This window comes from Cupressus sempervirens, chromosome 7, assembly GCF_028749045.1.
Source record: "Cupressus sempervirens isolate cs-2001-9-10 chromosome 7, ASM2874904v1, whole genome shotgun sequence".
Lineage (NCBI taxonomy): Eukaryota > Viridiplantae > Streptophyta > Pinopsida > Cupressales > Cupressaceae > Cupressus > Cupressus sempervirens.
Genome location: NC_143124.1, coordinates 907,587,816 through 907,601,578, shown reverse-complemented (window position 1 = coordinate 907,601,578; position 13,763 = coordinate 907,587,816). Strand labels below are relative to the sequence as shown.

The 13,763-nt window shown below is 35.7% G+C and overlaps 1 protein-coding gene across 3 annotated transcripts in view; it reads right to left on the bottom strand.

The window, feature by feature from the left end:
* The window catches only part of LOC149550453 (Adaptin ear-binding coat-associated protein 1 NECAP-1), a 66,704-nt gene that overhangs the window by 24,927 nt on the left and 28,014 nt on the right, over positions 1-13,763 (bottom strand). For all 3 annotated transcript variants that reach the window (XM_089793483.1, XM_089793481.1, XM_089793482.1), the window contains 3 exons: positions 13,238-13,338; positions 13,043-13,115; positions 12,714-12,745 (listed from right to left, as the gene is read on the bottom strand). In XM_089793483.1, coding sequence (XP_089649609.1) covers positions 12,714-12,745; positions 13,043-13,115; positions 13,238-13,338 — 206 coding nt within the window. The remainder of the gene's footprint in view (positions 1-12,713; positions 12,746-13,042; positions 13,116-13,237; positions 13,339-13,763) is intronic.

Genomic DNA, 13,763 nt, shown 5'->3' with positions numbered 1-13,763 from the left:
ATATCATCCTCCTTTCGTCACATCATCATTAAAGGTGTCACCAAGAGTTCAGGCAGTAGAGGACCACTTGCTTCATCAACAACAAGTACTTTCAAGACTCAAGGAGAATTTAACTATGGCACAAAATCGAATGAAACAACAAGTGGACCAACATCCTAGTGAATGAAATTTTGAAGTTTGGAACTGGGTCTTCTTGAGATTGCAGCCTTATAAACAAATCTCAATGAAGCAACAAACAAAGAATAATAAGTTGTCTCCAAGATATTATGGACCATACCAAATCATGCAAAAGATTGGAAGTGTTGCCTACACACTTGAGTTGCCACCAACAACAAAGATACATCTAGTCTTTCATGTTTCTTGTTTGAAGAAGGTAATTGGGCAGAATATTCTTGCTCAAACTATACTACCAGAACTTGATGAAGAAGGAAGAATAATTTTGGAACCAAAGTGCATTCTTCAAACACGCACGAAGTTGAGGAACAAAACCTTGACTCAGTATCTCATCCAATGGAAGAACTTACTAGTTGAAGAGGCCACATGGGAGGATAAGGAGTTTATTCAAAAGAATCCACTTTTGGTTAGCATTGACAACAATGCTTCTTTCAAGCAACAACGCTTCTTTCAAGAGAGGGGCCATGCTACACCCTTAATATTGGTGTATATAGGGTTATGAATAGTCAACTTGTGGCTATCTTAATCCTTAATTAAGTAATGTTATCATTATTATATTATTATTTAGGTAGGTAGGTCGGTCTAGGTGTTATGTAGCGTTGTGTCTATTCAACCTAAGCATAATTAGGTATATATAGGAGGTTGTGAGACTTATTTCAACATCATATGGTGAAGTGTGTTCTCACTGGAGATATTTGGAGGTTGCCCCCTCGAAGTGGCCTATTACTCTCAGTTATTATCAAGTATTTATATAATATTTCATATTATTTCTTCTATTGTGCAAGTCATTTCATTACATTAATAGAATCTAACTATTACTAGTCTACAATCAGAAACTATTAGGGTTTATTTTGCAACGTCCCCCAGTAGAGTCGCCAATCTGTTGGTTCCCAAGACCGCAGATTGGAATCCTATGAGTCTTGCTAACTCGATGCTGGGATCTCCAACCGGTTATGGCCAACTTGACGAAATTGATCAATGCGATCCAAATCCCCTACACTTCTGGGTCTACAAAACCGAGGCGGGTGTACCTAATCCTGGACAACAACCTTAAATCCAAGATGCTTAAAGCAAATTGGTTAGAACACAAATACAACGGAAGTTTTCCAAATGGCAAGAATTATGGAAAACCTCAAACTTGCAATTTATGAATTAATAATAATAAATGAAAATATGAATGTTTTTTAAATAGGTACAAAGTAATGCAACAAATGAATATATTGATGCTTCAGAGGGAAAGATATGAAATAATTGCTAGCATATGGATTATGAATCAAGAGTAAAATAAAGACCAGTGCTTAATTAAATGGGCAAATAGAGTCAATATTATAAGTTGAAACATACAACTTTATAAAGTTCAATGTACTTAAAACTATAAACAAATTAATAATCCAGACACGACGAATCATCTGAATGCAATTTTAAACTAGTCTAGGATGCATTTTAACTCCTGTGATATGGAGACAAACTAGCCATAAATACAGAAATAATTAAATATTTCACAATATTTATGTTTATCAAGTTTAAAATGCAATAATGACTCAGTCCACTTGTTCGAACATTAAAACATTTATAAAATTTTTAAAATAATTAGAAAGGACACAACTTAATAATATTTCAACTCCAAAATTTAAAAATAAATAATTATGCTAGAAATAAAATCATAAATACACTCCTTACAAATGATCTATCTACTGCGAATCTACCGGACCGCATAAAATTCACTCTAATTCAAATCCACAAGCTTTGTTCAATCACTCATTCCTTTACCAATGAAAGAATATAATATATCAAATTGTGCATTAGGATATGTAAAATTTTTAATATGAATATGAATTGTGTTTTTTTATCATATATTTATAAGGAGCCAAAAGGCGTCGATTGTTTTTCCAAGCACCACACCTTTTTGTAACAAATAACCGAACCTATAACTTCATAATGCAATTTTGATTTAATATAATTGGCAGTTTTGTAACTTTGGCATGAACCATGGACTTTGACGGTATTCGAGAATTGCCAAATTTGAACCAACATGCATAGTCGGGAATGATTTTTATGCCATGTTGATTCCTCCAAGTGCATACTCCCTGTCTAGGCTGATTGTTATGTGGATACATCTTGTATTTGGTATTGGATTTTTTATGCCTTCAATAATAATATCCTTCAGCGTGGTTTGCACAGCAATTTATATGACGCCTTCTCCTGGATTGTGAACTCCTGACAGTAATCATATAATATGAAAACATTGGTCCTTGGATCATGAACACTCCCGATAACCTCCTCTATGACGGCATGTGAGTTAGCGGACCTTTCTCAAATCATTTGTGAAATATGATACTGGTAAATCCCAGGATGATAGAAATCACATTCTTCCAAATTCTAACGGCCCTTAACACTTGCTTGCAATTACAATTTATTATTGTAAAACTTCCAAACTACCATATTTCTACCGCAAAGCATATGAAACATTCCCCTCGAGGTTGCAATGATTGTTTGTGAGGGAAAGGATTGAGCAATTAAAGAATTCGACGCCTTAAGGAGTTAGGTTGTAGACCACTAAACTTGCGACACTTCCCATCATGATAGTCTTGATTCATTGCAGATTGTCTCTGTTTGACAGTTTGAATAGGATATTGATCCTCCCATAAGTGCTCCTGCACAAACAAAATACAAAAAAAAAAGAGTGTTAGATGTTATAAATAAATGGTTTCTCTCCTTGCGTTCAGCATCAAACTCCTAATGTAAAATATCCACTCATTGCGTATGAAGGCTTCAGGCTTCTGCAGACTTTTATGGGCTTCCAAAATCCACAATTATTAAGCCATAGTACATACAGAAATCATCTCTATTGTGTGCAAATGCTTCAGTCGGTATTTCGATACAGGCCACAATATGCTTGCAACCCCTAATCATTGTCGCTCCCCAATCTCATGCTACAGTAGCTCATATGGACGCATATCTGCAGGACTGGAAACGAAAGCTTCATCAGTTGCAGATAGTATATGTTACTAGAATCATCTGAAGTGTGTCACATAGCTTCATCCTCATTCTGGTGTAACCTACAAGTCAGGTCTCTCAGAAATAGCTTCAGCACGTATTTACTTCCAGAGATTACAGATGAAATCCCAATAGGTGCATGATAGATCTGAACTGCTTTTCTATCTTCCGCGCCACTCCAATCTGCTCTTTAATACGAGATCATTATAAAACACACAGTGACTGATGGCATCTTCTTTCATTTGGCATTTTGGCTTGGTTCCAATAGGATTTTTCTCAGTATCGACTATTTGCCTTGGTCATACTTGTTAATATTGTGTTCAGTTAAGATGGAAACTCAGCAGTGTACAATGGTTTTAGATCACAGATTTCTTCTATGCATTCGATGCATATCATTTGGATAGTTTATCAATGCAAAAATAATAATGGCCAATGGTCATATAATAATCGGGTTTTACACATTCCATCCATAATATACTCATTTGTATACTAGCGCCATATGCTGAATCTGGTACACAGTTACCAGGTAAATCTGATAAATGAACAGACTTCATATTTTACCATCCTTGCAGACTTCATGACTTCAGAATATATTACTGAAAAAGATCCTATAGAAACAGTATTCCCAATTCATCATTGATGGACACGTATATTGCTCCATGATTAAGCCCAAGTATGTTAATTAGACATTCACTGCAAGGATATATGAAATCAGTAATATTTTACCATTAAATTATCTCTGTCCAGCAAGCCCTGCATATAAACATAAATATCCAAATCCCTTCTTTCTCCAGATTCATATTTGTTCATTCTTCAAAATCAAAAATGGAGACTATAACTTTGGGCTCCATCACAAAGTAAAAAAAGAAATGCAAATGAATTCCTCAATATAAAGATGATGAAGATCAAAGCTAGAGACTAAGAAAAAGTACATAGCAGATGTCATAAGTCTAGTGAGGCTTGAACTAGAACAATTGATGACACCATCATTACCATAACGAATCTTGGGGAATGTCTAGGGTTCAGTGGGTTAGGTTAGACAATTTTATAAGATAGCAAGGCAATATTTAGCTAACATAAATGAAATGAAATGCTCCAGCTAGCTTGAATAAATAATTCATATGGATACATTGTGGATATTTTAGTTCTAATCGTTTCAGTTGAGACTTATCACATTATTTTAGATCTGAATAGTTTTACATAAATAATTATCTAAGGGTCATTGCAGTAATACCAAAGCTCTAATCTTGCAGTCAATAAATATAGGCCCTAGGGTAAATTGTCGATTCACATTAACAGATTAGTGCATCATAGGACTATTTTTCAAACATTTGGATGAAGGAAGCAATGCAAAGCACTTTCTAAATACAATGAGAACACCGAAAGAGGCAATGGAGGATAATGACAAAATCTTTGAGGAATATCAAAGGCAGTCTAATGCTTTCAAAGTGGCACTAACATTTGAGGAGTATTTGAAGTGGCCAATATGCCAACAAAAGAGAGCAAGATTTCAGCTTCAAAGTAACAAGCAAAATCCAATCCAGACAAAACATTGTAGGATGAGCAAATTGACCAAGACGAGACTTAAAAAGCAATCTAATGTTTTCAAAATCAATGTAACTTTTGACCATTGCTTGGAGGAATTAGAAGAATGGCCTCAATAAAATAAAGGTCAAAATGACAACAAAAAAGAGTCCAAGCAAAAATATGGGAAGTTGACAGCTCTCCAAGAGTATAGAGCACAAAGTGACAACTTTCAAGTCAATATCTCTTTCATAGAATTATGCAATCTGAAGTCAAAGAAAAATTCTATTAAACCCATGTTCCTAGAGAAGGAAGAGAGATCAAAACTAAAGCAGTACAACAAATAAGAAAGATGACCCCAGCAGAAATGAACATAGGATAAAGAGAAATATGTTTTCCTATAAGGAGCCATGAGAACCTAGTTATAGATGCCTTGCCAATGACCCAATCCACCATATTGAAGTGATAGACGAAGATAATTCAAATCATGTAGAATCAAAGCTACAATAAGCTATAAGAAAACAGATCATTGAGCTGGGCCACAGAAAATCCCCAAGGAGTAGGAAAAATGGATTGAACCAAAGGTACAAGCAGCTCCAAAAGAGCAAAAGGAACCACATGGAGTGTTCAAGACCCTATATTTGAAAAGGCTGTTCCAATAATTTAAAATTGTGTCCAAGAAATACCTGTTAAGATGTCAAGCATTAGATGGGGCCATTGCCATGCGACTATGATCTACAAGATAACCATGTTGACAAGCACAAATCTATGCAGGATGCTACAACTGGTTCTTGTTCCATTAATGGCCCCCATTTTGGGAAATGGCAGTGTTGTTCTAGTCATATCAAAAAATTCCAAATCAACGAAAGAAGGTAAACACTTCGAATGCAACTTTTGATTACAGTAGAAAATAGCTATTGCAACAGTCTCAATACATATCATTACATAGTTCTTGTCATTGGGGAACATTTTAATAGTGAGGAAAAGATGAAAGGTACGACTTATTAGAATACTATCTCTGAATATATTATTTATTATTATACTTTATATGGCCAATATTGTATATCTTGTAAATGTTAGAAAGTTTCTAATATTCTTTTATTCTTACATTATTAGAATGTTTATAATAACAACAATTGTTTCGCAATAGAAATATCGTCTTTGTTAACTATATATGAGCATCCTGCTCATTCATTACTTATTCAGTGATATTACTAATTACTAGCATAATATGGTATCAAAGCAATGTTCAATTTTTTTGAAAAAATTATAATTTCCTTTTCAAATTATCAATTTCTAAATATTTCAAAATTCTCCAACCTCACAACTAGGGTTTATTCTTTTTTTCAACCTAACCCATCATTTCTCTGCATTCAAATCTCATTAATGGCCGTTTTTTAGAAAAACATGACCACAAGAAATCGTGTCTTCATGTTTTTCCTTTACCCTTTTCGTCCAAATTTCTTCTAGTTCATATTATTCAAGGCATTTTTCTACAAAAACTACTGGTGTTCAAGCATTTTCTTCTCTGCTTGGACGCTTTTTCTCTGCAAAACAACCATTGTTTCTCCAGTTCACGTCATTTTCTACCCATAATTTCCACTAAAAATCTATTTGGCAGCTCAGTTTTCTACTCCTCTTTAGCATCAATGACCATTGTTGTGGTTGGTTTTTCTTCGGACGGGTGATACCTTTCAAAATCATGGCTCTTTTCTCTGCATTCCCTCGTTCAAACGACTAACACAGTGGTTGTTCTTTCTGACCATGGGATTTCTATCTTCCACAACCCTAAAGCTCGTGCACTCTTCTATCATTTTTTCTGGTCAATCTCACATTTTGATCACATATTCTTGTTCTGCTTTTTGCAAAGATTTATGGGTCTTTGCTTGTTTTTGGGGGTATATCAAATTTTTGCATTGGGATCAGCGCTCGATAATTTTGTTGGTCCTGAAATTCATGCGTGTTTTCTTTTCTATCTTATTCAAAAACATAATTTTCACATGTTAATCATAGTTTGCCTCAATATTTGTGTCATCATTCAATCCAACCACCTTTGACCTCAGTATTTTGCAATGACATATTTGATGAATTTCTGCTGGATGGCAATCAGAAATTCAATGGCTGAAACTACAATACTAGAAAGTAGCATATGATGACAATTTGTGAGTATAGATGTCTTGACAAAATTGTTTTGGCCAAGACTAATCATCCCAAGGAAGAAGGCAAAGAGAAGGATAAATTTGATAAGCACAGTTGAGATGCTATTGTGCTCATAAAACTTTCAGTCACTGATGATGAGCTATTGTAAGTTCCTTCTAACAAAACAGCTCCAAAAATTTGGATGTATCTCAAAGGATTTCAGGAAACCTCTAATAAGAGTCTTGCGCTCTTCTTGAAGAACATGTTTTCACAATCATGATGGATGAATAGGCATCCCTGCACAATCATCTCAAGAAAACCAAGGACATTTGAGATAAGTTGGAAGTCATTGGACACAAATTGGAAGAAGACATGGTGGTGATCACCTTGAAACTCTCAAGATTGCTTACATTAATTCCAATGTTTCGTTTTCCTGATCTTTTCTTAATGCTTCTACAACAAGATCGCTAGAAAAAACACTTCAGCAATATGGTACTAGCTCATCTTCAAACACACAAGTCTTCTTAGTTAACTCTGTTCCTAAGGACATAGGCAACTATCAATTTTCTCAATCTTCTGAACAGAATTATATGCTTAGTTATAAGAAGGCCCAAAGAAGAAAAATATTCAGTGCAATTACTGCCATAAGTTTGGTCATATGATATTGGAGAGTCATTAACGCTTAGCTGCTCAAGCCAAGCAGTCTGGTTCACAGCCTAAAATGCATGTTGTGGAGCACACTAAGCAAGGTGAGTCTTCCTTTTTCACCTTCATGGCCAAAAGACTTGTAGATCATGTAAAATTGTCTGCCTAATATATTGACTCAAGTGCCTCCTACCACTTCACTCATTGTCAGAATTGGTTTACAGATTTTCAACCTCTCAGATTAAGTTATTTTTGGAGGGGACGAGTACATCATTGTCAAAAAAGGCAATCTACAATTTCAATCTAAAGGAAGGAAACCGATTTTTCTTGATGTGTACTATGTTCCAAGAATGGAACTCAACCTTCTCTCTGTCAATCAAATTCTAAAAAATTACCCTTGGCTTGACATAACCTTCAATTCACATCAATGTAGTATCAATGATCAGGAGACTCGGACATTGTTGTTGTGGGTCTTGAGGATCATGGTCTATTCAAATTTATTGACTCTAGTGATTATCAAGCCTTTGTTATGGCAACACGTCGCTCCTCTATTAGTATACTCTAGCATCAAAGGTATGGACACTTAAATATGTACTATCTTTCCCAGCTTGTTTGGAAAGATCTTGTCATTGGGTTGCCAGAGATTCACAGCCAAAACCTTGGAGTTTGCAAAGCATGTCAGGTTAGGAAGCAACATTGCACTCCGTTTTCAGTTGGGGACTCTTGGAGAGAAGTATTATGACTAGTCCATGTTGATATATGTTGACCTATGACTACTGCTATCACTGGGTCCAGGTATTTTTAACTTTTTGTAGATGATTTCAGTCAAAAAATGTAGGTATATTTCCTTCATAAAAAATCAAAGGTGTTTGTTTTGTTTTAAAAGTTCAATGCATTTGTAGAAAAAGAGTTTGGTCAACATATTGTTATGCTTAGAATTGATAATGGGGGGAAATGTTTTCATCTGTCCTCTCCCATTTCTATGAACATGGCATTAATCACCAATTAACAATATCCTACAACCCTCAAGAAAATGGTGTCCTTGAACGTAGAAACAATGTGATTAGTAAAATGGCCTGGTCTATGCTTTAACGCAAGAATGTTCCAAAGAAATTTTGGGCTGAAGTAGTCCACACTACCATCTACCTTCTCAATTGCTCTCCTACAATTGTTGTTGAGAAGCAGATTCCGGAAGAGGCCTAGTCAGGTCGTAAGCCCAAAATCGGTCATCTCGAAGTTTTTGACTCCACTACTTTTGATTGGATTCTTGATGCTAAATGCACCAAGTTAGATGCCAAGAGACAAAAACTCATACTAAATGGCTACAGTGATAATCACAAAGCCCGCCAACTAGTTGACATCAAGAATAATTGTCTCATCTTCGAGTGTGATGTGGTCTTTGACGAGGAGTGAGGATCATTTCAACTCTCTCCTCTAGTTATCGATTCAAAGGATCAATCTTTCAAGGCTCAAGACTTAGGTGTTTGTCTTCCATTATATCCACCTAATAAGAGGGTTTCCACTAAGAAGGCTCCAATTGTTCTTGCTTCTACCTCTCCACCAGTTCCTTTTCCTACAGGCTCACCAAGACATGCAACTATACCACTTGATTTTCGTCAAGATTCATTTGACTTTCTATTTAAGGATAATAATCCCACTGTACCTCCTATTTTTTATATTGGAACCTCTACTCTCTGGCCTAAATGGTGGGCTAAGATGATTGACGATCTTCATGATGATTAGCTCAATGAGGGTAGAACTTCTCGGAAGAAGAGCATACCTTATGATTTTGTAAATTTTGATCTCATGGCCAACATTCACAGTGTGTATGAGCCTCAAAAATACAAAGGTGAAAGGGATACCTGAGTGGGAAGAAGATATGAACACCAAGCATCACAGATTGTTGAAAAAAAGCACTTGGGCTTGGCAGACCTTCCTTCCAAAAAGAAACCCACTGAATGCAAATGGGTCTACAAAGTCAAATACAAGAGCTATGGTACTTTAGATAAGTACAAGGTTTGTCTCGTTGCCAACAGTTTCTCTCCATGCTAAGGGATTGACTATGAGACCTTTTCTTTGATAGCAAAGATGAGCACCATCAAAGTAGTCCTAGCCATGGCAGCTCAATGTGACTAGAAGGTCTATCAAATGCACATCAAAAGTGCCTTTGTAAATGGTGATTTACAAGAACTGTACATGATGCGACCTCCTAGATTCAAGGTTGTCCATAAAGAACACCAAGTACTCAAATTGGTGAAAGCACTCTATGGCCTCAGATAGGCTCCTTGGGCATGGTATATGAAAATTAATAAGCACCTCACAAATCAAGGTTTCCAAAGAAGGCCTTCTGACTTGAATCTATATGTCAAGACTACTAGTAGTGACATCATCATTTTAGTTATCTATGTTGATTATCTGATTATCACTGGCAGTTTGGCATCTTTGATTCAAGAAATCAAATTGAATTTATGCCAATCTTTTGACATAACCGATACTGCTACATAGGTTTCGAGGTTTGGCAACAATCACAAGGCATCTTTATCTCTTAGGATAAGTATGCACGAGCTCTACTTGACAAATTCAAAGTGCAGGGCTTCAAACATGCATCTACACCTATGGAGTTTGACCTGAAGTTGTCATCCAAATTTGCTTCTCTTGTTGAGAATGAATATGCATACAAGCAACTAGTAGTCAGTTTGATCTATCTCACAGCCACTAGACTTGATCTCAGCTTTGCAGTGAGTTGCATATCTCGCTTCATGACAACTCCTACTTCAGATCATTGGGTTGCAGCGCAACGCATTCTGCGTTATGTCAAGGGCACACCAAACTTTGGCATCCTCTATGGACAAATCAAAGATCCTTGACTCATCATTTACAGAAACTCAGATTGGGGAGGCTTTGTTGATGACAAAAAAGTCCACATCTAAGTATGTCTTCAGTTTGACCACAAGTGCTATCACTTGGACCAATAAGAAGCAGCGGACAGTATCTCTTTTCTCAATGGAAATTGAATATCGAGGAACAGTCAATGCAGGTTGTGAGGTTGTTTGGCTTTAAAGAATGCTTTCCAATATTCAGATGGATCCATGGATTTGCAGTATGTTCCTACAGTGGACCAGACTGCTGATATTCTCACCAAGTCATTTCTCCCAGATAAATTTGCTAAGTTCAGAGGGTTCTTTGGTGTAGTTGACAGATTGACCATTGAGGGAGGATATTAGAATAATATCCTTGAAGATATTAGTTATTATTCTTTCATTATTGAAATTGAATATCTTGTAAATATTAGAATGTTTCTAATATTATTTTATTCTCTCACTACTTGAATATTTCTAATAACAATGAATATTTCATAATGGGAACATCATGTTTGCAAACTTTAAATGAGCATCTTGCTCAATCATTTATTACCCAATTATTTCACCAATTACTTGCATAATACAACTAGCAAAAACTGGCAGATCATTTCTCTCAAAGTCCAAGATTGCTCATGCAAGATTAGGTGGGATCCTTGATCTATAATCAAAGAACTTCAAAAACGAGATATTAAGACACCAAAAGACTGAAAATTCTGATGCACTTAGTATCATTGTTGTTGGCAAATCTCTCATTTCATGCTCTTGGGTAAGAAAAAAATTCTATATTAGCCTTGGGTGAGCAGGAGATATGTGATGAGTCCTATTCCCTTGTCAAATGTTCACCATGAACATGGAGCCAAATTTAAAATCTAGAGAAAAATATATGCTTAGAAGTTTCCTAATTAACACCCGGCTCTCTCAAATCATAGATCTCCCAAACCATTAAACAATAGCCCATGTAGAATTTATCCATAAAGGAACCTTGTCTTGCAAGTGTCGGCTTCTTACAGTATGTGGAATTCATTTGACATTATAATCTTTCCAACCTTTCCAAGAAATGCATTTGAAGGATCTTAAAGATGACAACAAAGTGTGCGGACGTAGGCTTCAAGAAGTACCTCAACACATTATACATCAAGATACCCATAGAAAAAGTGCACAGCTGTCCACCCTTCTAAATCTGCTCCATCTTCATTGTGTTGGCCATTTAGAGCAATGCCAACAAAATTTTCCATTTCTGAAATTAATAAGAGAACTTTATAATTTCAAAGCTAGCTTTTTCAAGCCAAAATGCACATCACAATGAACATCCACTACAATCCACAAGCCTTTAAAAATATGCAAATCCTTCTAATAGATTCCCACAAGCTAGCCGAGCCAAAAAAATATACTAAAAGATATCATAGTTGTTAAACTCGCGAGTCAAAAGCCCTCATGAGTTATTCAAAAATGATTTCTCGATAAACTAACTGGATTTTGCTGAAAATTTGCCAAAAACTCAAGCTTTGTGAAAAACTCACCCAAGTGAGTATAAATTTAACTTTTTCATGCAATTTACTAATTCTAAAAAAATTATATGAATTTTGAAGTCTTTTTATAAACAACAAAGTGCCAAACAAATTATTTCACTTGTTTAAGTGATAGAATTATAAAGATAGCATACTATGAAGGTTCGTGTGGTTTCAAAGGCCTCAATTTGGGGTTGATAAAGAGGGCTCTGCCCCTCAACCCCAGCCTATACCACAACAGGGAGCACACCAAGGGGGCTAACCCCCAACCTTCTAGAGGCATTGTACGCAAACCCCCACAAAGGACTACCTCTAAACACCCATTAGGGACACTTCCCCTCAACCCCGTTAAGAGTGTCACTGCCAAACCCCATATGGTGCATTTCTCCTCAACCCATTGGGTGCTATGGTGTGTTCTAAACTTTAATTTTGATTAATATATGATGGAAATCAATAATATGTTCTACAAATTTCATCATTTATATGTTCTAAAAAAACATATTTTAAAAATTATCTTTTCAAAAATGTTCAATGGAATTATTTTGTTATTTCCAAGTTTTCCCTAAGTTTTTGACCAGTCCAAGTTGATCTTTTGGGCTTTCCATCCGAGTTCAACTTCTATTATTATGATCTAAACAATGATTTTTGGAAACACAATTTGGCGCTAGGAGGCTACAAGGAGAGATCCAAGTGATATAGATAGTGTTAGAAGGAAGAACATATTGCAATCTTTTTGTCTACCTCTAAATGTTCATCAATACTGAGTGTTAGGAAATGTTCTGTAGGAGAATCTCTACACACCCCCCCCCCTTGACACATGTAACACAAATATACTACAAGAATGTCATTCATGCCATTGTCTTACCGAAATTCTCCTCGATGCAAAGTGCAAAGTATCTGGAGAACAAAATAATAATAACATATTAGTTGTGTTCCAAAACTTTCACAAAAAAAAATTTAAGAAAGACTAATAACAGTTCCCTGGGCTACCTCAATGCCACAAAATAAATGGCACCTTTTAGGAAAGACAATGAATAAATAATGCAAGAAGAAAAATAACATCTAGCCTCTACTTATACTATAAACTTGTACTATTTTCAAGTCATTATCTATTTTCAAATATATTTTTAATTCATATTTTCTTCTTTCATGTAGATGCATTTAAAGATAATGATTAATTTTTACTAAGCTGACCTGCTACTGTCTATTACAGGCTCCACAGGAAGCGGTTGACCTCTTCTTACAAACGCCTGAGCATACAATTCACCTGCAATACATGTATTTAGAGGCAACACTCATAATGTTCGGGGCCTTAAAACAGGCAAATGCATAACATAATTGACCTAAGGCAACTCTGGCTTCCAGAATTTCACATATGATGTGTCAAACCTGTATTCTTATCCTCAAGCTTTACCATGCATTCCTCCCCTTTGCTAACAACCCGCAAGACACCCTCCCATGCCCATTTGTTTACATTCCACTCATCTGCCCTGTCAAAGAATACCATCAACTATAAGCAACAGCCATTCCAGAAAACATTTTAATATTTAAAATCATTTTTTCCAGTGCATATTTCCAATACATGATAAATAGCACAATTAAAGATGCAGGAAACGCTATGCCAAGAGTTATGGTTCAAGTTGATCTTTGGTACAACTGATATCTAAAACACAAATCTTATGCACATTTGAATAATTCTGAAAAGGGGAAGGTACTGGTAGACAATATAAAGTAATATTTTAAACAATGAGATCACAAGTCTGCTCAACTCTAGTTATATTTTGTTGCAGTTCTACAAACTACTTTTGTGTGTCCAAAAGACTGTCAGTACATTTCAATGTGACGATATGTGATGATCATCCATGATCCGCAAGGTTGCTTTCAGGACCCATATCCAACTATTTGAGCTTTGGAA